Source organism: Electrophorus electricus, chromosome 6 (assembly GCF_041902795.1).
Source record: "Electrophorus electricus isolate QZ-2024a chromosome 6, ASM4190279v1, whole genome shotgun sequence".
Lineage (NCBI taxonomy): Eukaryota > Metazoa > Chordata > Actinopteri > Gymnotiformes > Gymnotidae > Electrophorus > Electrophorus electricus.
In genome coordinates, this window is record NC_137502.1 from 7,622,723 (window position 1) to 7,648,748 (window position 26,026).

A 26,026-nucleotide genomic window follows, 5' to 3' on the forward strand; every position below is an offset into this window, starting at 1 on the left:
GCCTCTCTTTCCCACATATGTGAAATTGGGGTGAGATTGAATTAAAGCATGGACAATTAGAGAGGATCTGGCAGTACTTCTGCATAACATGGGAGTGGGTCTGTGTTCGTTTTGGAGTAAGTCAGAGTGTTATTTGAATGATGTAACTGAAGGTGAAGCAGGGAGCTGCTATGGAGATGTATCTTTGCATTTCTTCCACTGTCACATCCTCAACCTGTGGCGCGTTCCCTTATCTTTGACTCCCTTCAGCCTGGAAAAAAGCATTCTCGACAGTAATTTTTTTCCCCATTTAATTGACTGTGAAGGAAATGGCCGGGGGTTGGGGAGGGTCTGTTGACCCCTCGCTGCTATAGTACCAGACACCTAGCAGACAGATGTCTGTAAAGAGGTATTTACTCCCGCTCTCCAGCACCAAATGTCGCAAGGACAGCAAAATAAACAAATAAAGGGCCAAAAGAGTAAATAAAAGAGCTGCCACTTTCCACAGCCCTTATCAAACATAATGTAGCTGACAGTGGGACCACTGAGGTTACAGTAGCTCCTTTTTATTTAGGAAGCTGGAATAGCATCACCAGCATAGAAAAAGGCTAAAAAGAGCAGAAATGTTTGATTGTTTCTTTCTGTTTTCTCTTTCTCCATCTCCCGCTGAATGTACTGACTCAACATTCCATATTTGCACCTTAAACTAGTTTATTTTCCTTTTGTGTCCAGTATATATTTCCTGTGTCCACGTCATGTTAGTATGATAAGACATCCACACCAAGAAGTATATCAGAGAGACACACATTTGCGGTCCGCTTATAATTATTTGAGAGAATGGTCCTGTGATTGAGGAGTCCTTTTTTGTATGCCATTGTATGATTTCACCAGAATAAGGCAAAGTAATGTAACTGTATAGCACCTGCTGCTATTGAAATCCTGTAGTCATGCTCTGCTTGAGGCCATGATACTGTGGACCCATACAGCCTGACACAGGCCTCTTTTTTTCAGGCAGCACAATCAGTCTATAGGAGGTCCTGATTGCACCATTGTTCACAGTACTGCTCAATTACAATGGTGGTCTCCTCACCTCTCCTCACCTCTCCTCACCTCTCCTCTCCTCTCTACCTTTAGGCCCCACTATTGCATTTTACTTTTGTTCCTGCCTCTGTTCCTTTTACTTTTACAGGGTCTTCATTCTTATCTCCTTTTCCCCCTTGCTTATTATTATCTCCTCTCCTGATATTTTCTCTCTCTCCCCCTCCTGCCAGGGCGAGCATCGTTCAGAGGAAGATCATCTCCTTCCAAGATGAGGGCTCGCTCACAAAGCGAATGTGCGAGAAAGGTAAGCCAGTCATTACCACCCAGGAGATGAAATCTTCTCAGCCTCTCAGGGAACCCTTTCTCCTTCACCTCCAGTCTGGGTGCCGTTGCTCTTTTGAGAATATTTCACACAATGTTCTCAATGTTTTTTTTTCTTCTGTTCTCTCTTCTCCCACCATGCTCCTTCATCTCCCTGATCTTAGAGCCTGATTGTCATAGTAGTACTTGCATGATTATAAATGAAATGCTGCCCCCACCCCCCATGCTGTGCATGACATTGAATGTATGTCAAGAGACTACTGTGTGTGCATGCACGTGTGATTGTCTATGTGTGTGTATGCGTGTACCCAGTGTCCTGTAAATAAGCAGGATATTTCTCCCTACTCTGCAGAGTCTCTATATGGAGAGGCCACAGAGAAGCCCATGCTGGACTGCTGTGCTTGTGGCACAGCCAAATACAGAGTCACCTTCTATGGGAACTGGTCAGAGAAGCTTCACCCCAAGGACTATCCAAGTAAGTTATCAACAGTTGCTTAAAAAACCCTAAAAACACCATAATTTGTGGCTCTAACTTGTTTAGCCCATTAACACTCACCTAAAATCTATTTTCACCGATTACACTTTCTCATAACTTATAGCAGTAAAAGGGTTCTCATTAAGGCCCACCCTGCCTACCCTCCTCTTGTGTTTTGTGGGTATAACCTTGACATGGCCTTGTTGAGAATAAATTAAACCCATGGATTACTGCCACTCTCCCCCCAAGCTTATGCTCTGGCAACCCAGATCAATAGGCTGATTAGAATGAACTCTATGAGTGAGATAAACCCAGGGAAAGGGAAGCCATGAAATGCATGAGCTTAGAAATCAGGGGGAAAAAACTGGTCTGTTGGTTTTTGGGAGATGAGAAAGGTGGGCCCATTCTTACACACTTACAGACATGCCACTTAAGAAACAGGTGTGGATGGTTGAATGCAGCATGAGGACAGAGACAAAGAATGAAGCTTTGGAGTGACACAGTGCCACCTGTTTATACCACTCATATCAAAGAGCAAAGTGTTGTTGTGTCTTCCTATAATAAGGGTTATATTCCAGCAGATTTTATATTTCATCTTTAAATCTGTGCCTGCTTGTCACGCCATGGGTCTTTGCACAGGGTCATTTTGCTGTCTGATTTTCCAGATGGGCAACAGGTTTAGAACATGGTCTAGAAGACCGTAGTGGAGAGAAGGAGCGTGGGAATAAACTGATATGGCAACATAGCCGAGGCTGGACAGGGAACTGAAATCTTACCAAGACTTAAGAGGAAAAGGATTTTTAGCATGAGCAAGCCAATACAGTACAGATGGATCATCTCCCTCTTCACACTAAAATCTCTGCTGAGACAAACTGAAGGGCATTGAGTTTCCTGATTGTTCCAGTTTGGATGGCAGATCATACTTGATAAATGAAAAAAAAAAGACTTTCAGTAGGGAATCAAACTATATCCAGTGCACTAAACTTTATCCATAAAATATGTATTTACTGCTCTGGAACAACATTTTTATGCAAATGTTTGGAGAGAGAATGGGACGGGGAAATACAGGAAATATGAAAATAAGGGTTTTCTTATCACACCTTGTCAACAAGAGGCAGGTATGCTGGATTGATTAAATTAATGATCACAGTAATGGACATTAATTACTGATTAATGTATATCATGTGATAAGCACCTCTTTGAAGAATGTTTGTATGCACTCAATCGTGTCACTGGAATAGTTTGTTCTGTAGAGAGAGAATAGATTGGAGCCTCTAAAATTCCAGCCTGCATTAGACTGATAAAGTCTGAATGCAGATGCATTTAATTAATTAAGCAGCATCTTTTGATTCTGGACTTATCATGGATCAAGTTATAGTAGGTCACTTTAGCAGCAGCTTTTCAATATATTCCGTTTATTCTAATGGCAATGATCAGTAACAAATGCACATGTAAGAAAATAAATGAATTTTATTATTATAGTTATATTTTATGAATTTAATTTAAATTTTGAAAAATGTTATTGAAAAAACAGTAATATTCATTTATACCACATTTAAGTATATTGTTTCCTCAGTCTGAGTTTTAATTACAGTATAAAACATGAAGTGGTTAGCATGCTAAAATGTCTTATAGAAATTGAAGGTTATTTTAGTTACTAGATTGTAAATAGGACTAATTAAAGTGATGACAGCACAAATTGAGGCAGTTGCTTTCCACCAGCCATTTCAGAACACCTATTAAATCTTTTTTTTTTTTTTTTTTGCTTTTTCATACTGTGTAATTTAACTCGTTTCTTTATGTACTTCACAGAATCACAGTATTTGTTGTGGTAGAGAATTAAGGCTTTGGAATTAAACTGAGTTAGTTTTAGTGACTGCATTTAATGTCTTCAGTGAAAGCTATTTGTGGTTACTGTGTGATGGGCCATCTGTCATGGCTGTCACTGGGCTAATTATTGGCCAGAACTGGGGTAATTGGGGAGCACGATTCCCATCGATTGGCCAATACAGGGCAGCACTGTGTTCTGGGATGTGGTGTTGGGGATTGACAGATGGAACCTTTGTGCCAGGAGATTACCTGACCTGTTACATTGTTGTTTTGTGGGGAAACAATATCATAGAAATGCCTTGAGATCAAGGTGCCTTATTATATTAAGTAGCGCAATACATTAACTGAAAATGGTGACTGGTATTACCGAAGAGTAAAATTAAACTGATCATTTCTGTGGAAATTTTCACTGAAGTATTGTGTACAATGTTTAAACACACACAATAATGGGACTCAATTGATTTGCCTTCAGTAATTTGCTATTGTAAAAGTTTCAAATTTGATATGAAGGATTAAATCTCTAATTCCTTCAGGAAGAGCCAATCATTGGTCTGCCATCATTGGGGCATCCCACTCCAGGAACTACATGCTGTGGGAATATGGAGGCTATGCCAGTGAAGGGGTCAAACAAGTTGCAGAGCTGGGCTCACCAGTCAAGATGGAAGAGGAGATTCGTCAAAAGGTAGGGAGGCGCACAATATAAAAAAGGTATAAGATATACATAAAGTCATTATACCAATACTTTTGGATGTCTTGGATTGGATAGAGACTAGTTGAACCATAACACTAGATTTTAAGGCACCACATCATAAAATGTTGGTAAGATGTTGGAAAGAATGTGTACTTTGTGGTATTTTCATAAAATATGACTTGGTCTATGTGGTGAACTCTTTAAATACCATCTAGCATTTTGTGTGAAATAATTAGTGCATGTTTTATACTACTTATTTAACAGGCTTCAGTCTTGACCAAACACATTAGTGCTAAACCTGATGCTCTAAACACATTTTGCTTTAATATTAATTTACTTCACTGCAAGTTTGGTGCATTATCCATGTTGTCCTTTAAGAAGTTTGGTAACAGGTAGAAAAAGAGGCAGCATCCAAAGGGAAAGTTTGATAAAATAGCATTGAAATGACACTGGGTGGTCATTACATTACCAAAGCACTAAAAGAGTGTAATTATATGGTTATGAAGGAGAGACAATGTCTGAGCAGTGGAAATGAACCTATTTTACAGTTACATATCTTACCACAGTGCACAGCAAGTTTTATCTACAAAAATATAGATTGCTGTTTGCACAAAATGGAAATGCAGAGGATACTGCAAGCATTCAGTTATCAGTTTCCGTATTTCTTTTCAATGATAAAACTCTATGGATAAGGGTGAAGCCGATTCAGCCATATCTCTCTCTTTCTATATATCTGCCACTATCTTGATGATAATTTTTTCTTGCTTGTCTCTCACCTGCCATGTAACATTTTGTCATGTTGGGAAGTATGGAATGATGAAAGTAATGTAGCAGACCTGGAACCTCAAAGGATCCTGTGCATATTTCTCTCTCTCTCTCTCTCTCTCTCTCTCGAGAGAGAGAGAGAGAGAGAGAGAGAGAGAGAGTCCGTCAGAACCACTAATCTGAAGTTCATCCTATTTTTCTTTCCCTCCCTCTATCCTTAATCATCCCTGCATGAAGAGAAAGTGGGCAGGGCCCAAGGAGTGTCAGTGTTACCATTCATCAGGTTCAGTATTCATGAATAACTCACTGAATTGTTAAAATAATGCAGATTTCAAGAGTTTCTGACAATAAAAGCATTTAAACTGACATGCACTCTGAAATGTGAAAAACTTTGAAGTGTGATTTATGGAGCTAGGTGCAGCTCTTAACTTAGGCGTGTTCCATAATAGTAAGATGCATAATTATTTAATTGTACTTATAAAGTCTTCCTTTCTGTTTGTACCCATTCTGATCTCTTCATTCACTTTATTGTCAGTTCAGAGAACACTGGTTTATCATCTAAATCCTAGTCAGCACAGGTGATGTACTCTCAATTTAGAGTGGCCTAGAAACCGGGGGGGGGGGGGGGGGGTTGGAGGTGGTGGGGTAGCAGAGGCAGGCTGATGGCTCTTCTGTCAAGGAGGTCTGATATTGAATGACTGCAGCCAGAAACACCGAGCAAGGGTTTGGAGGGAGATATGGTAATATATGGATCTATAACTGTGAAGAAACACATCTTCTCTTCACACTGTCGAGGACAAATCGCAAGGGGACAAAAGAATCTCAGATACATCTTTGAAAATGTGAGAAAGGCAACTGATAAGTCAACTGTTGTTGTGACACCAAATGTGTTTGTGTTTGTGATATCAGAACTTACTCTTTCTTTTTAAATAGATGGCTGTAAATTACCTTTAGAGTCAGGAACTAAAGTAGATGTGAAGTAGTGATTCATAAATAATGCATGAATGTACACTTTAAAGGTCCTTTAACAATGGCTTTTTACCAACTATTGTATAATGAGTGGTCAATACACACATTTATAATTTCAGTTGAAACAAAGCTCCTCATCAGTTACACAAGGGGGGGGGGGGGATGACTTGTGTGCTTAGAAAGGTAACACTGAAGCATCTGGGGAAAATTTCGTCTCTATGCTCAGATGGTAGGCATATCTACCTGCATCATTTTTTAAAATCTTTTTAAACACACTGTACATTTGTGTGGCCCTGTTGCTTTTGATACAAATATAGTGTTGGCAGTCTGGTAAATTGTTATGACGAACATTTCTTCTCTATGTGGTTGTCAAGCACCCTTCACTGTTACTGAAAAGGTCCAGGAAATGATTGAGGTTTATTTTAAAAAATTAATCTGGCCATCAAAGAAGTTCTAGAGGAAAAAAAAAAAAGAACACCAACTCAAACCAGTGATGCTTTAAGGAGGTAACAGGGAAGGACAGCTGTGATAGGCTAAAGTGCAAAGATAAAGGAGAAAAAGCAAAAATCAGAATAGAACCAGGGACATAGTGGGTGGCAGAAGTGACATGATTTGGGTTTTGTGCATAGCTGCTGTTGCTGAGCCAAGCAGGTGTCATACCACAGATGATCTGAACATTGTGCAGAGCATGGTGATAATAGATTATTATAGATTACGTTGGTCTATCTCACCTTTTCAGAGTGCAACATAACGTGCACTTCCATCTGTCCTTCCTTTGGGTGAGACTGTATCATCTCTACCATTTGCATTCTTTAATAGTCAGTCATGTGAGCCCTGTTTTTTTTTTTGTTTGTTTTTGTTTGTTTTTGTTTTTTAATGCATCTGAACAGAAGTTTGTATTGATGAGCTGCTCTAACTGCTTCCCAGGGACACATGCAAATTAGTGGACTGAACCATTTTTGGGGTATTATTTTCTTTGGTACATTTTGAAATCATTACTGAATCTCAGAGAGAGAGTAAAGTGAAAGTGAAAAAAGCCATTTTATCCAGCCAAGGAAAACAGCCCTAAAACACTCCTTGTTTTCCCTGAAATCCTTCCTGGTTCTATGAGCCCCTCCAGTGCTTTCCAGGTGTCTTCTTGTCAGTGATGAGAATTTGGTTGCTTGCATACCCACCCCCATAATTCCCTACGTGATTTGTGGCAGGCAGTATGATCACACTACATGTTTATATATCTACCAAGATCTTTCTTTATATATCTACCAAAATCAGTTATTTCACATTTTTTTGTCCAAGACAAGCTGTTTAGAGAGCAAGTATATTGCCCTGAAGAATTCTTTGAACATTGCAGAACCAAAAGTACTGAGCTCTAACTGAAAATTACAGACCAAAGGACATGGTCATTCATTCCAGCACTTATTCATTTGGAAGTCGGTTCCCTGTTTTCCTAAAGCATATGAGAGCATGACTGTCTGTTTTCAGAGCCATAATATGCTGTGTCCCCTTCTATTTTCCATCTGAAAGCTTCTCTCTCCTGATTTGGGTCACAGCAAGACCCATGAAATGTATGGCACTGAATCCCACAGGCATACCAATCCTCCCTCGCTCCTAGGAACAGCCAATGATTTGTCTATGCAGTCAGCTATTACCTTGGCTCAGTGTGGAACTAATGAGAAGGCTGCTGTTGTGGCAGCTTTAATGGCAGCCTAGCCTGTGTCTCTAGGAGCACTGACATAGGACACTGGTGGACCTCTGATTGGCTTGTGAAATTGTCAGTGTCCTCTAACAGTGGAAGATGTAACTAGTAGTTACTCCCCTGCATCATGGACCACAATGAAACAAGCTCCGCTGTGATTTACATGAAATAAAGTCTGATAATTTTTGTCTTTCTCATTCTATTTCCACTCCCTGTTCTTGACACCCTTGGGTACTCTGTGTGTGATGTGCATCTGTCTTGTAATGCCCATCTGATAATCTACCATGGGTTATGTCTCTGTTTGCTCAGTTTGCCCATCACCTCTCTTTTATGGTATGTCAAAGTTGAGGAATCAGTCTGAGAGCATACTGAATGTTGCATCTGATGGCTTTAGGCATTCATAGCCCTTTTCAACAGGCCTGGATCTCATAAACCCTCCAAAACAACTTAATGGATTCCCACGAGTATGACTCGGGTTTGCTGCCTTTTAGAGCCTGAGGTGGTTGTAGGAAGGCAATGTATGTTAATTAAATATACTAGATAATATATCTGGGGCCACCTTAACAATTTCTACTTTCTAATTATTCTTTAAATGTGGATTAAAACTGTATTAGTTGATTGAGTCATTGTATTGTAGCTACCTGGTGGGTGTATTTTCCATACACATTGATTACACATTGATTTAAGTGTTGTTTATTTGGTCAGAAAATTACAAAGGTATCTTGCTGTGCTATCTGACAGCCATATTTATCTGTGTAGACAGCAAATAAAAATAAAAGGAACCACAGTCATAACAAAAGTATGAGAACAAAACACTACACAGAAACCAACAAAGAAATACATGCATCTTAAATGGCTCCTGCAGAGAAAAGCAAAAAGCTGTGTCCTTCACTTATGTCTGTAGTTAAATTGTATGGATATGCATTACATATTTGGGTATACTAGAGTTTAAATTGGGTTTACTAGAGAAAGAATGTACCCCTATTATTGACCTGCAAGACTATTTGCTGTATTACAAAAATGTAGAGTCTTTGTCTTTCTAAATAGGAGCTTTATGAAAATAAGATAAATAAAAATAAGATAAAATAAGATAAAAATAAAATTAAACCAAGAGCTGTTCCTTGTTTATAGTAGTTATTCTGTCATATGCTGTGTTGTATGACCACCAAAACAAACTGCCTTGATGTTTGACGTTATGGCAGGTATCACATGAAATAATGTTCAGTCAGCATTCTGCCAAAGGTACGGTATTTATATTCTGTGTAGAACAGCGTGCACTCATACTTAGTTTCCCCACTTTCAAAATGCACTGCTGTTCTAAATCTCAGCACAATTTCCTTTAATGTTTAGAGTTGACTTTGACATTTTCACATTTTTAATTAATGAGCAGAGTAAAGGTGCTTTTCTTGCACGGCAATTGTTAGTTAGACTGCAATAATATTGATCAGGCTTTGATGTTATAAACAAAACAAACAAACAAAAAGATTTGTGAGACTGTTGTTACTGGCTCAGATATAGAGGTTGTTGGAGAAGGATTCAGATTGTACAGGAGCTGTCTCATAATAAACCTAACACACACAGTGTGTATACTCTGTATTGTTTTGGGTTTTTTTAAGTTTGTGTGTGTGAGAGAGAGAAGGAGAGAGAGCGAGAAGGAGAGAGAGCGAGAGAGAGCGCGAGAGAGACAGCTTTGTTATAAAACCACTCACAGATGCTTCTATACTCTGTATGTCAGTATCAATGATATGCTCTGTGTGCATGAGTGAGCGCTCATCTCAGTGTCTGTGTGACCCATTAAACAGCATCCTCGTCGATGCAGCTAGAAGTGCTCTCATTTATTCCTTTTTATATCTCTTTATCCCTTTTCCTTCTCCCTGGAGCCTCCTCTCAGATGAGTCTGTTCATCTTAACCCAGTCAGCCAATCGACCTCCCTCCCCATAATGAATGACATTCTGGTAATGATCAGTTTGTTCTGTTTCTCTTCAGCCCTCCTCAAGTCAGATCCTTTACATCAAGGAATGCTTAATAAATTGTTTATCTCATTGAAACTATGTGGTACTTTTTCATAACATTATACTCAGTGCAGTCTCTTTCATACTATTACCGAGCAAGTAGAGAATCAGAATACACAAAGCACTTTATTCAGCAAACGATTAAACCTTTTTTTTTTTTTTTTTTTTTTTTTGTCAGAACAGGAGAAAACTGGGCCAGTTAAAATTTGTAATTAGACATACTTACAGTCTAGGAGTTTGACAGGCCCTGTTTGTAATGCCGTGCTAAATCTTAATTTTGATGGGGAATTTTAAGACATTTGAACAGACATAGAGCCATGGCTGCTTAGTAGGAAAAAAATAGCAAAGTTTATACTGCAGTTCAAGCATTTGAGTGTTGTGGGCCATTTAATAATAACTCTTTTTTACTGTGCCATTTTAACTAGTTTTTATAATAACCTTGTTCTGACATTTATCTTAAATTTATTTTTGTCTTATTCTTTTTTTCTGGTGTGAGATTAAGTCTTCTTTCTCTGTATGCACATTACATTAAGGTTGTAACATTGCATTTAGACATCTGCATAATTATTGTATGGCTTTAAATTGGCTTTGATACAGATACTGTTTTCAGACATTGCAGATGAACAGTTTTCTAATTGTAATCCTTGTTCCTACATGTTCATTTTTAAGATTGAACTAGAATTAGAACAGGCTAGGTCTACTGTAAGGAAACATATATTTTATTTATGTAAATGAGGTGACATATGGTAACACAGCATTGCAAGCAGGTATATACTGTATAAGAGTCTCTCAGTGCTGGCAAGATGGATTCCTAGATTGTTGTGTCCTCTCTACACTCCAGCCACCCTCTGTGCAGGAAGAGCCCATGCCACATTTCAGCTCTGGAAGCAAAAGACCGGAGAGAGATCTGAGGCCCTGACCATGAGCTTGTAAATGTGTAAATGTGCCAGTGCGCAGTGGCTGGAAGTCTCAATACACTCACTGCCTTGCCAAGGCTTTCTTTCCTTTTTGATTCCTGGTCATGAAACCTCTGCCAACCAACAGCACTGTGTTTTAACAAGGTATACATCCAAAGTTAGCTAAATAATATTCCCCTGCAAAAAATAACAGACTGCAGAGAGGCAATAACATGTGATGCATGGTGTTAGCAGTGACCTTTACCCCAGCTGTTGTCCCAGTGTCTGGGATGGAGCACCAGCTCAGAGTTGTGGCTTTACACCAGTACAGTGACAGGGAACGTATTCTTGAATTCTTGTTTACATGCAGTCTTAAGCTATTTGGGCTTTGCATGACTGCCAATAAATTTCTCCTCACCTCTGTTGCTTATCCTCTCTGCCTCCTGGCTATTCCTGGGCTTTTCCTGGGCTATTCTCAGGGCATATCTGAAATGTTTACAGACCTCCTGATGCTGCCACCTTTTCTTGACATTTTTTGTAGGAACGCCGCTCTGAATGTCTCCAGTCATAATTGTTTAATTTTAGTCACCTAACAATTTTCTGGAAGTCTGTCAAAGGTGAGATTTGGGAGCCTGGTCTCTCGTAGAAGAACAAAGGCAAAGTGGAAAAGGAATAACCCAAAATGCTTTGGCAGGCAAGAAAGTTATTTATAATCTGCAATCTGTAACAAATAGGTAAACAGAAAACGTGCATGTTTGACTTGAAAGTACTTGTGTGTCTGATGATATTTGGCATAGTGAAGTCTGCTGTGCCTTGATTGCAGATCTTGAGGCATGCTCAGCTTAGCAGATGCTCAGTGTCTCTGTGCTTTCTTGTATGATCCCATCTGCTTAATTTTTTTGTTTATAAAAATTACTTTCTTCTTCAAACAGGTTACGTTATTAGCCATGTGATGCATCCTCCTCAAGCATTCACTCCTTATCAATAATAACCATAAACATTTCATGTATTAGAAATTCCAGGAAGCCACCTGAAGGGTAAGGTCATGGCCAGGAATGTCTTAAACAATGAATGGATACAAAATGCCCTTACCTTGAAACATGACATGGCCATAATCAACAGTTGACTTGGCGGACTCACCAAGCACTCTGATCCCCAGCTCGCTAGGGCTCCTTGGCTTTGAATGCTCATGTTTCATTCAGCTCTCACCCTGATTTCTGGTTCATGTGTTGTTCCCTAGTCAGGAAGGAGCTCAGCCTACTGAGCGCTGCAGCCTGACAGAAGGAGCTGTACTCTGAGAACATGCTTTTATACCCAGGTCCTGATCAGCAACATCTGTTAGCACATTGGTGTGCTTTAAACCTCAGACCTTCCCACTCCTCCCCCTCCGTCTTTGCTCTTATGAATATTAGTTCAAGCTAAAACACACTGGCTGCAGCTATTTTTACCTTCGCTTAAAGAAAATAAGTGATTTTAATGCCAACACCAAGTATATTAGTCTAATTAAGAGCCTACATAGCAAAACCTCCAGTACTGAATCAGCAGGCACAATATTAAATTAACTTTTGAAGTGTATATTTGTATCCATCTGAAGTCAAATAATCTCTGTAGGTGTAAATTTAACACTAGTTAGTTATTTAACTTCTGGCATGTAAGAGCCAGAAGTATTTAACCTTGCTACTTTCCCTTAACTCTTATATTTATATATATTATGAGCTGGCAGTTGGAGCAGAGGAGGCTAATGGTCTCAAACTGCTCTCACGAGCCTCTCTGCTCCCACAACAGAGGCTTTTTGCAATGTTGCGCAGCATACAAACATCTTTCATCTTTGAGGCATACCAAAAGGACCAAACCTGCATCATTCTCTCAAGCAAATCTCTTAACCAGGGCAAAAGGCTTTGATCCTCTGTTTATCATGAAAGCAGCTTGATAGCATGTGGTGACTTCTAACTAAGCCTCCTTTAGAAAGCTCCTCAGGCATGAAGAGCTAACACATGCACACGCAAACATGCGGTTGCACACAACACACTCATTCTGCTTCTCAAACTCAAGGCAACTGATATGATTGAAGCATATGGATAACATTGACATGACCACAGACATTATTTAAGTGTGCTGAGTATCCTTGGTGAGAAGTGTAAGAGTACTGCAGTTGCAGGAAACTTCATGTGAAGAATTTGCAATCGTTGAGTGTTTTTTTTTTTTAAATATAGCTTAGGTTTTGGATGGGTTATGCATACCTGCATTCTTGATAACAATCCTAAGAGTGTATAAGCACACACAAAGCACCCACCCCCATATACACAAACACATATGCCATGTAATGTCATAATTATTCTGTCTCTGGAACGATTTTTCTTCTTAAAATTTTTATAGCTCCACTGTCCTTGTAAACACTATAAACCCAAATCATGTGTATTGGCTTATGTTTAATTCATGCGATCCTCTTCATAAATCTGTTTACTGTAATGGTCCATACCTGCCCTGTTTTCACTATGCAAATGAGCCCTCAACTATGAAGGGCTTCATCTAATATAATCTGCATCTGATTTATGCAGGCACAGACAGGGTTTGGCTCCTCTTTGTAGAATCTTATAGACCCAGGATAAACCTGGAAGAAGAAAACACAACATTGCATAAACCAAACACACACCCAGCCCCCTGACTGACAGACCAACACTTGTAAAAGTTTTTTGACAGCTTGGACCACCATTGTGTGTGTATCTAAAGTACAAATGCAAAATACATACAAACACATAACACATAAACACACACACATAACATAGGGCTCATCTCCATACATGTGTGAAGAAGTAATTTCTCATTCTCTGTCTTGATGATGCTTTCCTGTTTTCATAAAATATACAAGATGCAGCTTCTTCAGTCCTCTGCCTTATTTACTTTTCCATCCCATTCGTAGTCTAACAAACAAGACTGTCAGCTCAGACACATTTATTTCAAAGTAGTATTTATACTATGGGTTTTTTTTAATCTCTCAATTAGGACTCAAGTAGTCTGATGTCACCTTTACCACAAGATATTAAAATGTAGCATGGTAGAGAGTATGTGGATTTGAGATGCTGATAGCAAAATGTATTTTGTAGCGCTGAGCAACAACCTATCAAAGACACCCAATAGAATTTCCATACAGTAGTCATAAATTAATTAATCCTGCAGGAATAACAAACCATTTCAAACAAAAATTCACCATATTCACTGTGATCATACCACTGGATTTTTCACAGACCACTATTTATCAGCATTTGTCCAGTGAGTCATTTTGTTTAGTACTGATATGCTGTAGATCTGTAGAATGAAAAATATATTTTTGAAAATAATTGTGTTGGAAATAATTATTCATCCATCTAATTACAGGTTAAATTAACTCTCGATGGAATAACACATTATGTTGTAATTTCAAACAGTTGGAAGAAGAAGCAACTAATGCTAATTATTTACAATTCACTAATTGAGTTGAATCTTTTACATCAAAGTTATTAACATCCAAGTCCATCTGCTTGTTTATGCTATTATTGAATATTATTAATGAATTTGACTCAAGAAAGAAATGCTGCTTTAGAAACCAGAATAAGCTTTTCTGATAAAAGAGTCTAGTGGTTTCTTAACTGATCTCCTCCTGTGGTTTCTGGATATGTAGTCCTGTGTTGATGCACCTTGAATGTGATGTGCATTGTACCACATAAACTATAATAGGCCTTATATAATTCAGGCTGTGTATGACAAATGAAGGAAATATACTTTCGGATCAGTTACCTGTGTAACATGCAAATATTATGTGCATAGTGTATTTGAAACAATACAGTAGAAGCTAAATGTTTTGTATCTTATATTGAATATTTCACTTTAAATAGCTAGAATAGCATTTCCATGCTTGTCTGGACTTACCATTACAACTCTGAGTACTGCTAATTATAGGATTAAGCAACCTGAGGTAATTGTAAAAATGTTATTTTTAATGCCCACAATCAGCAGCAGTATGGTGGAATACTAATAAGGCATGCAGCATGCCTGGATAAAGACAACCATGGAAACAATAATGATTAATTAAGCAGTGACAAATTTCTGTGTCTGGGCCTATGTACCTTTTTGTGTGCAACTGTGTCTGTGTATGTGTTTTTAAATATAAAGCCATCAGTGCCCACTTAGATGTCTGCAACTACACATTCTGTTCCTGCTGAATGCAGCTCAAACAGACACAGATTTACTGGAATACCCTGACTGTTGTGTCCTTGTGCACTATACGTGAGTTTCACTGTAGTCACTGTATTCATCATTACAACTGCATGCCAGTTCTCTTTGCCACACAGTCTGCTGCTTCCAAATGTCTCCAACACTGGCTGCTGCTGTTCTATAGAAGTGATCTTTGGAGAATACATCTGCAGCTGGAATAAACTCAAAAACAATTGCTGAATTATAATAAAAGAAATGTTACAGTAAAGTCACCACTGCTATCTCCCAGTCTTGTGGACCACTGTTCTGAATGGATAGAGATGAGAGCCTCCTGAGTGTATCTAGGGTAGAAAATGTGTCTGCTATTGAGGCTGTTGCTAAGTTTAGGAAGCAGCACACACACACACACACACACACACACACACACACACACACACACACACACACACACACACACACACACAGACAGTGAGAGGGAGGCTGGCAGGCTCTGTGTACTTCAGAGTAGGCTTAGAGCTGACACCTGGAAAAGCTGACCTAATTGGAGGAGTGAGTGCCCAGTGAGTGTGGCAGTCATCACCAGAGCTGGTGGCGGGAAGGCCGAGGGCCGTGATGGGTGTGGACAGCTATGAGGTTGCTGATGTTTGCGAGGACTAGGAAGACTATGAAGCTCTGAAGACATCATAAGAGTAGGGTCCTGCTAGAGCAGATGTTGTTTCTGTGGTCTTTTTCTTCATGATTCACTTTTTTCCAAAAGGGAATAAATGTTGCCAGAGAGATAATATCAAATAGAAGTGAGACATTTTGCTTTTTATATATGTGTAATATGGCTTCCCTGAGTAGAAACTGTAATTTTACAAGCAACATAGCATCTGTTTCTTTGTCTATATTACTTTTTAAAATTTGTCAGAATTATTTTAATTCAAGAACCATGTCTCAAATGGACATTAAAGAACTGAAACTATCCATTAAGAATCATAAAAAGTGGTCATTGCCTGTTCAGAACAAGGACTTGCAGCTAGATATATGAGGTCAGGAGAAACACTGACCTGCTAAAAGAACAGTGGTCCAATGGGGAAGAGCAAAGGGGAAAAATAGAGAGATATAGATAGATAGCTCAAATTAGGTCAGCCTGGCCAGTTACCACAACTTACCACACTCTAATTCCCCTCCTTCGTCCTCCTCAGCTTTCTTTTTTGTCACTTGCGCGGCTCTGGTGAATGGGTGTATTGGGCTGTGTGAGCTAGCATGCTTTGTGTGAGCCTTTGCCCATGCTACAGTAGAGGCCTGAAGTCAGCTAATCAATTTCAAAACCCTGTAGAGAGCTCAGCGAACCCTTGTAACTTATCACTTTTAAGGAGGGGCATATTTTACTTTGTCAATGACAGAATGAAGCATGTGTGGACCTGAAAATGTATAATCTGCTCTTTTACTACTATACCTGAGACATCACCTGCTCTCTCTGGGAAATAATGAATTTGAAATATAAATTGGCACTCAGGGAACACCTGATACTGAAACAAATTATGCAAAAGTAATCATCGTATTGTGTTCTAAATGAATCTTAGTTATTTTATGTGTCTATAAATTCTCTTTTTATGGTTTTTGAGACTGAGGAGAGAAACTGCTGATTATATTATCAGACAAGCCTAATGAACTGTTTCTAAAAAGCAAGGGGTGTGTCCCAGGATCTACCAAGACAATGAGACACTGCTCAGCTTCAAGTAAACCTTGGTTCTCTGAGAGACCAAAGGAGAGCACAGTTCTGTTTTAATGCAAAATCTTTTTACCACTTGTGATTGCTGATTCCATTTTTGCTCGTCTTTTTCCACACACAGGCCAGTTGCCACTTCCTCCCACTATGATTTGTTTTAGGAGAAACACACATGATAAGCTCCCTAGAGAGTTGCCCTGCTTCATGCTATTGTGCAACCAACGATTCTCAGGAAAGCAAGCATCCTGTTTCTTTTTTGAGAGCATGTTTGCGGTGGACTTTGTGAGAGGGTGAAGTTTGTTGGGCTGAGTACTGTAGATGAGGAAAATGATTAGTGGTACATCAAGGCTGGAAATGGAGCACAAAACATAGGTGTAAGTTAAACAGAATGAACAGGATCTGTTCCAAGTGTCCATATGTCCAAGACCTTGAGGAGATTTAAGTGATCTGCATTTTCCAAGTGTTCATTTCAGAAACATGTCAAAAAACTGATTTCAAACTTGATTTTATAGTATACAGTGTGTTTTTTTTTTTTTTCTAAAAAGTGTCTAAAGGCTTGATTCAAATGGGTTTTAGCAATTATGACTGCAAAATATAATTATTCCCCAAAGGAACCTTAAGAGCTGTGCTTGACTATGTGATTGAGATCCTTAATATAATTTAGGTGTTTAAGAGAGTTATGTGGTTTTGGCAACAGTTTGTAAATTTGCCTTGAGAACTGTTTGGTATTCACTGCCAGGAATAAGTATTTTGAGTATTGGCATTGTGTGAAAATTGGTCTACTAATGAGAACAGCTTTAGCGGCTTTTGAACCCTAAATATATGGTAGCAAATCGGTAATTTAATCAACTGAGAAACCTTTTGTATGCTGTGTGGAGTAGATGGTTTTCCATATGCCTGTACTTACTGCTTAATGCAATCACAGTAAATAACATAACCCCCTACTTTTGGGGAACTGCACCCCCAAACTAATCTGTGTTATTTCACCAAACAGATCATTGTATTATTCATTACAACTGATCCATATGGGGGCAGTTTCTGCCCTCCAAATATCAATGGTATGAATAAATAATGAGGTTTTTTGTGTGGTAATTACTGGTAATGATCTTTTTAGCATGGTGATTAACTCTAAGTTGTGCAGCTGGGAATTGACTGTGCTATAGAGAGGTTCAAGCTCCAGCTATTGTTGCTTAGTGTGGCTTGATATATACCACCCACCTATGTGTCTCTGCAGTGTATATACTAGTCTTAAGTTGTATATGCATCTTTTTTTTTTTGTAATTATTAAGTGCTTTGACTCGTTGGTTTGTACAGGATAAGGAAGATCTGTAATTTACTTAAAATAGCCGAGATGTAAACACTGCTTTTCCGCCTTGAAAATTGGATGAAACTAGTCTGCTGTAAAGAAAAAATACTGTCAGCTGATGCTTAAGCTGTAAGCCTACAGTTCGGTCAAGGTACCAAATGCTGCCCAATAAGAGAGAAATCGTGTTATTTTGCAAGAGGTACTTTGGAGGTACCCTATTTTATGTTCCCGTCGACCTAAATTTGTGAAGCTGGCGGTAGGCCTATGTAGACTGGCAGGATAAAATAGGGTCTCCGCCAGCTCGCACTCCATTCTGGCAGCATATGCACCTGGTTTTCTGGCCAGTATAATTCAAATGGATTTTTGGGAGATTCAATTGAAAGAAGATTTCTTTTATAGAGGTGGGTCAGAGTTCAGCTATATACAGATTGTAATTTGCTCTGGTATTTTTACTTTTCAACCTAAAAAGAAAATCTGGACGGTGCATATTCGTATTGGTTTAAAATCATGTCTCATCAGTAATCACTTAAATTATAGTACCTCACTGGGTAAAATATAATCCAGCTCAACTAGGGCTTTCTGTGGTGGATACTAGCTCAGCGTAGGTATGTTATTCCTGCCTACACACTCTTTGCCTCTGAGCTCATTATGACCATAAACAGCTAAAATGTTCAACCTGTCATCAGTGTGCAAAGTGTGTGCCAGACACGGCTGCTATGCTCATGACACCAAGAAGTCTCATGAGAAAATGATTTCTGCAGTTTTCTCCAGACATCTTCCCATCTTATTGCAGTCAATGTCAAGTTGGGACGTGCCAAGTAAGACAGTGGCCATATTCATGGCTAATGCCATAGGCTCTCAAGAGAAGCCATTGGACACACTATGAAGTTACCCCAAGGCAGGCTGAAATAATTGGGCACACTTAACCATTCATGCATTTTTTCAGCATTGTGCCTCAGGGTATTTTATGTGAATGGTAGGTATCATTTCAGTTCATATAAAATCTATTTAATTTTTTTTTCTAAAGGTCAGATGATGCATTACCAGTAATGCATATTTAACACAGTGGACAGTACTGACATCAATCAATACTGACTTCAGCAAAAGTGAAAGTTGACATTTTAGCATTACATAAAACAAGAATCAAATCACCCGCATCTCCATTTTTGCTGTGAGTGGCTTTGCAAGCAAGACACGTGAGTTATGCAGCTCGCAAGTGCATGTTTGTTATTCCACTGAGGCTTCCAATGCTGTGATGATTGTTAGTGGCCAGTGTAATTGTTTCATATTTTTAATGCTATCAGAAATGACACTGTAAATGAGGCATTGGGCTGAGTGTCTATTGAGCATAACAGGCGAGGAGCATCCAGACTGTCGTCCCACTTAATCATATCTGCAGCTACAAGTCTGAGGCGGTGATTTTTCTCTGACTCTCCTCTTAGTCATTACATGTTTGTAACTCCCTTACTTGCCTTACAAGGAATTAGTTATGCTAATTCAAGCATTTAGAATGAAATGGTTCACTCCATTTGTCACTGCTTGATGGAAATATGCTGTGTAAATTCTGTGGTATGAGTTTTGGCTCTTCTGACTATAGTAGCAGTGGTAGAAATATTATTTGTGTTCACTCATTGGCTTATCCATGTTGTTTTTTTTTGTTTTTGTTTTTTTGTTTTTTTTAAATGAAGAACCAGTTTAGGTATGTGAATACTTTAGGCACGATTTAATCCTGATTGCTTTGATGCAGACTCACACTTGCAGAGCTCATTTTATCTTGGTAACAGCAGAGGTGTAAAGAACAGCTCAACAGGGACATTAGGCAATTTATGCCTAAATCATCACATCTAATTTTACTTGACATCTGATTCTTACTTGTTGTTAGACACCATTTTGGAAGTTAGGATATCCATATGGAGTTGTGTGTAATGCAAAAACAACAACGAACCCAAACTTTCATTTCCACATTTTAGACAAGAATATAATTCTATAACAGTAGGGAAGACACCATCATACTTTCTGGCATACATTTAAGCATTTGACTGCACTGCTCACATTCACAGTACGCTATCGGATCAAGGCTGCTAACCCACATCCACAGTGTCCTGCCAATTTCCTCTATGTCCCACCGACACATCGAGGAGCACTCATTACATGGGCCCATACCTCTCTGGGGACAGGTAACCCAAGCACAACCCACACCGCGCAACTGATAGGGGTGCGTTATTGGTGGCCAGCTATGCATAAAGATGTGGTGAGGTATGAGGCTTCCTGCATTGACTGCGCACACAGCAAAATGCCCTGGGTACCTCAGGCGGGTAAACTCCTACCCCTGCCTATGCCACACTGCCCATGGTCATACCTGGCAGTGGATTTTGTGACTAACTTACCGGACCTGGAGGGCAACACCGCTATCCTGAGTATAGTGGACTGATTCTCGAAAATGGTTCGTTTCGTTCCTTTGGTAGCCCTGCCCACCACGCTAGAGATGGCAGACATACTGTTCCGCCAGGTCTTCAGACAGTTCGGTCTACCTGAAGACATTGTTTCTGACCGAGGACCCCAGTTCACATTGCAGGTGTGGAAGGAACTACTAGGGAAGCTTAACATCACGGTTAAGCCTAATGTCCGGCTACCACTCTCAGGCTAATGGGCAGGTGGAAAGGGTTAATCAAGAGCTGGGTAAGTTCCTATGCCTTTATAGTAAACACCATGCAGAGACATGGAGTATGTACCTCCCATGGGTGCAGTATGCACAAAATTCTCTGCAACACACGGGAACTGGTCTCCCCATTGTGTTCTAGGCTACCAAAAGCCTCTCTACCCCGGAACACCCCTACGTCACACCAGCTGGTGGTGGAGAGATGGTGCAGGGAGAGCGAATGGACATGGGAGGAGACACACCAAAGACTGAGTAAGGCAATCGCTGTCTACAAGAGGAAGGCGGACAGGAAGCAGGTAGAGACCCCAAGGTACACTATCGGACAGAAGGTGTGGGTCTCTACCAAGGACAGCCGTGCTGGAGCCACAGGCAAGTTCGAGGCGAGATATGAGGGCCCTTACTCCATTACTGACAGGATCAATGGGGTAACCTACAGGGTTGGCAGTCGAGCAGTCGAGCTGCTCGGTGGGTCCCCTCACCGAGGAGGAGGGTTCCTCGGGAGACCCTCCCCCGCCTCTGGAGATGGAAGAGGGCCTAGCTTACAGTGTGCGGGCTCTACTGGACTCCCATAGGAAAGGGAAGGGCATCCAGTACCTGGTGGACTGGGAGGGTTACGGCCCAGAGGAACACAGTTGGGTCCCGGCCTCCCAGATTTTGGACCCCGACCTCATTGCCTCATTCCATAGGCTGCACCCGCTAAAACCTGCCCCGAGTCGGTGGGGCCTTTGGGGGCGGGGTTCTGTCACAGTAGACCGGTCCCCTACCAGGAGGGACATTCCCCCTCCATCCCAGGACCTTACCACTTGCCTCCCCCGCTCGCAATCACCTGTCTTCTGACAGGAAACACCTGTTGCTCGTTAACACTGCACACTATTTATACTCCTACAGGTTTGGAGGGACAGCGCTGCACATTAGCGGACAGAACCACAATCGTCTGTTGGTGTAACGCTGCTCCGATCCTGGAGACTGCCCAGACTCGTCATCGCTACTTTAAAGATTACGGAAAATAAAAAACATGTTAGTTCAACTTCGCCTCTCGCGTCCTCCATGCTGCCCCTGAAACATCCACATTTTATGCATAGTAAGAGGAGGAAAGAAGTTGTTTAACCTAGTGCTAATGACATGTCAGTGTTAGAAGAATCATCCATATAATAAGAACCAATTAAAGGTTCTTCCAAGAACTATATGCCCAAGCCAAGAATCTTTTAAGAACCTTTTTTCAGTTAATACCACACAGATGCCTCATTCTCACAAGCTACTCCACAGAAGTCCAGAATGTCTTCTGAATAAGCAGTTGAACAGCACTATTCATTTTGCCTATAATCAAAGTGGAACCTGCAACATGATTATTTGCAGCATAAGCATTTTGATCCACCCAGCACATATTAAGAACTAAAGTTTCCTTAACATTTCCTGTAAATGCAGTTGGCACTGTCATTTTCATTTTCAGTTTTTTTTCCATCTATATACTGCATATAGTTGATCCCTCCTTATCTTTCAGATGTAATGACCATCTGCTTACCTGTCTGTCATGCTACACTCTTCCCTTTATCCCTCCATGCTCTGCATTAATACACCCATCTTTTTTTAGCTGAGGGATGCACACAAGAGATGAAGGATGTTTCACAAGAGAACTGCCAGCTCTTGCCAGCTGTTGCAGAGTCTCCCCCCTGCCAACCCCTCGACTCTGCACCCCTCTGGTTTAGGACAACCTGCCTGTTCTTTTATAGTGTGAAATAACACCAGCACACTCCGTATCAGCAATATTGTGTTGATAACATTCAATATATTCAGTAAAGCTCGATGGGTTTGTTGTTGCACACAGGCATTGATTGCTTATGAGCAGGCATTACCTGACTTTTTCTGAATCTACACTATTGCTCAGACCCTAAAGCCCTAGGATATCCAGGCCATTGTAGCCCCATTCCACTCAGGGATTTCATATCTATATTTAGCTGATGATGTGGTGCTGATTTTGGACTGAAAGAAGGCTCCACATGTCTTGATTAGTCCCTCCAAGCTTCTCTGTTCCATGTTTTCCCTGTCTTGTGTTATTTTAGTTCCATGCCATAGTTTCGTTTTCTCCACCCCTCGTTTGATTGCTTACACCTCTCCCTTGTTTCTACCTTGTTAAGTTCATGTATTTAAACCCTGTCATGTTCCCGGTGTCTTTGCTGTTCATTTCATGTTTATTCGAATGGTGTGTTTCTTTGTACTCTGTGCCTCTGTGTTTATCCTAGCCTTCGTGTTTCCTAGCCTTTGTTGTAGCCTGCTTCCCCTGTTTGCCTTAATGTGTTCTGTTTGTTTAATCATGTATCCCTGTGCTCTCCGTATTGGCTCTATGACCCTGGACTGCTACAGTGACTCTGATTTTGGATTTACCCATAATAAATCTCGCTCTTCTCCGCACATGCGTCTGCCTCTGAATCTCTCAATGTTATACCACATGTGTTGCTGCAGCTGAACACAAGCCTTTTTATGTATGAATTATGAACTCCGATAACACTTTTTGTCATCTGGAATCTTACTGTATTTTATACATAAAAAGGTATAATCTTTCTTTTCAATATCTTTGTTTCTCATGAAGATTCACATCTGTCCACTGCAGTAAACTCCATGCTCTTACTGTACAAAAGAGGAACTCTAGGACTAACGAAAAATTACTTTATAAAAATATATAAATGTGATGGATTTTAACATATTGGTGTAATCTGATCACAGACATCAGTTTATTCAACTTTCATATATATATATATATATATATATATATATATATATATATATATATATATATATAAACACACACACTGAACAGCCACTTTATTAGGTACACCTGTTCAACTTTTTAACGCAAATATGACAGCACATGACAGCAACTTAGTACATTTAGGCATGTAATTTAGAAATGGTAAAGATGACCTGGTGAAACAGAGCATGGCATGTTGTTGGTGCTAGATGGGATGGTCTGAATAGTTCAAAAACTGGCTGATCTACTGGGATTTTATTTTATATTACAACCATGTCTAAGGTTTACAAAGAAAGATTAAAAAAGAGAAACTATGCTGTCACTGGGTGAAAATGCCAGAGATCAGAGGAAAATACCCAGACTGGTTTGAGTTGACAGAAATGCAACAGTAACTTATATAACCACTCATTACAACTGAGGTATGCAGAAGAACATTTCTGAATACACAGCACATTGAGCTTCAGTGCAGATGGGCTACATCAGCAGAAGACCACACTGGGTGCCACTCCTGTCACTTAAGAACAAGCAACTGAGGCTACAATTGCACAGAAGATTAGAAAAACCTTGCCTGGTATGATTGATCTCTATTTCTGCTGTGATATTTGGATGGTAGGGTTAGAATTTGGTGTGGCATGGTTGTGGTGCAATGGTGTGTTGGATATTTTCTTGGCACACTTAATACTAATTGAGCATCATTTAAGATAAGAAAGATAACACTTTACTGATCTCGAAGGAAATGGCAGCACTGTACTGTTCACAGTACTGAACAAATTGTACAAGAAAGGGCATACATAAAATAGAATAAATAAATGCCACAGCATGCCTGCGTATTGTTGCTGACCATGTCCATCCCTTTATGACCAAAATGTACCCATCTTCTGATGGCTTCTACTAGAAGGATAATGCTTCATGTCACAAAGATCAAATCATCTGACTGCTTTCTTGAACATGGGTTCACTGTACTCAAATGACCTCTACAATCACCAAATCTCAATCCAATCAAGCACCTTTGGGATTTTTTGGAATGGGAGATTTGCATCATGGATGTGCAGCTGTCAAATCTCCAGCAACTGCGTGATACTGTCACATCAATATGAACCAAAATCTCTGAGGAATGTTTCCAGCACTTTTTTGAATCTATTCCACAAAAATTCCACAAATAATTAAAGCAGTTCTGAAGGCAAAAGGGGATCCAACCTGGTACTAGCAAGGTGGCTGGTGAGTGTGTGTGTGTGTGTGTGTGTGTGTGTGAGAGAGAGAGAGATTCAAAATTCTCCACTTGCCCTGCTCCAAGCGGTCTCATTTTCTCCCAAGCCTATGAGCTTGAGGGTCTTGGGCAGTATCTTAGCTGTTCCCAGGACTGCATTCTTGGATGTTCCTGGGATGTGCTGGAGCCATTCTCCTAGTTAGGGGGTCACAGCCCATAGTTTGCCAGTTACTACTTGAACCACTGTTGCATTCACCTTCACACATCTTTTCCAGCTCTTCTCTCAGCCCTTGGTATTTCTCAAGCTTATCGTGTTACTTGTTCCTGATGTTGATGTGTTTTGGGATTGCTACATCTATCACTGCAGCCCTCTTTTGCAGTTTATCCGTCACTCCTATGTCCGGTTGTTTACCCATTAACATTTTCTATGTCAGTATCTGGAAGTCCCACAGGATCTTAGCATGGTCATTCTCCATCACCTTCCGGGGTATATCCCACTTTTACCTTGGAACTTCCAGTCTGTTCTTGGCACAGGTGTTTCTATATACTATAAAAGCCACTTGTTATAACAGTGCACTTTGTATAGTTTATTCCTTTGTTGGGGAGTTGTAGTGAAGAGCACCAAAATGTCTTAAAAGCAATTGTGTTTGCTTTAGATTTTCTCTTATTATTCACAGGCACAGGTATATAAACTCATGTCTTCTATTCACTACTTCTATTCACTATGCTTTATGCAACAGTTTAAAGCAGGTGTATCCATACACACAGTGCTTGCCAAAAAAAAATCAGTAAATGATTTCAAGAGATGAAATGAAACTGGCTGCTTTCTCATCAGTACTTCTGTCATTAGATACTACCCATCTGCCACTCTCTTTGTAGACTGCATATCAAATGACTAACCAGAGAAGACAGAAAATTGCCCAAATGTTCAAAGAATGAATGGTAGTTGTACTACAAAGACTCTTAGATAGGAGATAAACTATTTGATTAGATAGAAGATTGTCACAGTTCATTACTTGTGAAGAGGATTTGCCCCTTAACGAGATTAAGGTAATTAATATGTATCACACAGCTGTGTAGTTCATCTAAATGCTGTGTGATGCTCAATTTTAATTTTGATGGCCTTTTTCTCTGATTGCTTGCTTTGGGTAGTGCAAAGGGACACTTTTGGGTGGCTGAAAGGAGAGTGCCCCTCCTGTTTTGTTTGCTGTGTAGTACCATTATAGGAAGAAAAGCTCAGAGAGAAGCTTAAAGAGCCCTCTTGTGAATTTCATGAATAATCAGACAAAGGCATGAATTAGGAATGATGCTCAGCCAGGTTGGATATTGCTGCTTGGGTAGGCAAAAACAAAAAGATTAAAATACTTTTTTTTTTTTTAGATTTAATTAGGCTATTGTCTGAGCATACCATTAAGAAGTGAGTAAAAATAAGGTGCACATTTTAAATAAGGTTGGAAAGAGTTGGTTATCAAGAAATATGTGCTAACCAGTGACACTTTGTTTGTGCTATTTCATGCAGAACCTAAG

At 39.9% G+C, this 26,026-nt stretch overlaps 1 protein-coding gene across 2 annotated transcripts in view; it reads left to right on the forward strand.

Annotated features, from left to right (window-relative positions):
- The window catches only part of spon1a (spondin 1a), a 64,360-nt gene that overhangs the window by 11,951 nt on the left and 26,383 nt on the right, over positions 1–26,026 (forward strand). For both annotated transcript variants that reach the window (XM_081716087.1, XM_026999441.3), the window contains exons 4-6: positions 1,251–1,324; positions 1,694–1,816; positions 4,180–4,328. In XM_081716087.1, coding sequence (XP_081572213.1) covers positions 1,251–1,324; positions 1,694–1,816; positions 4,180–4,328 — 346 coding nt within the window. The remainder of the gene's footprint in view (positions 1–1,250; positions 1,325–1,693; positions 1,817–4,179; positions 4,329–26,026) is intronic.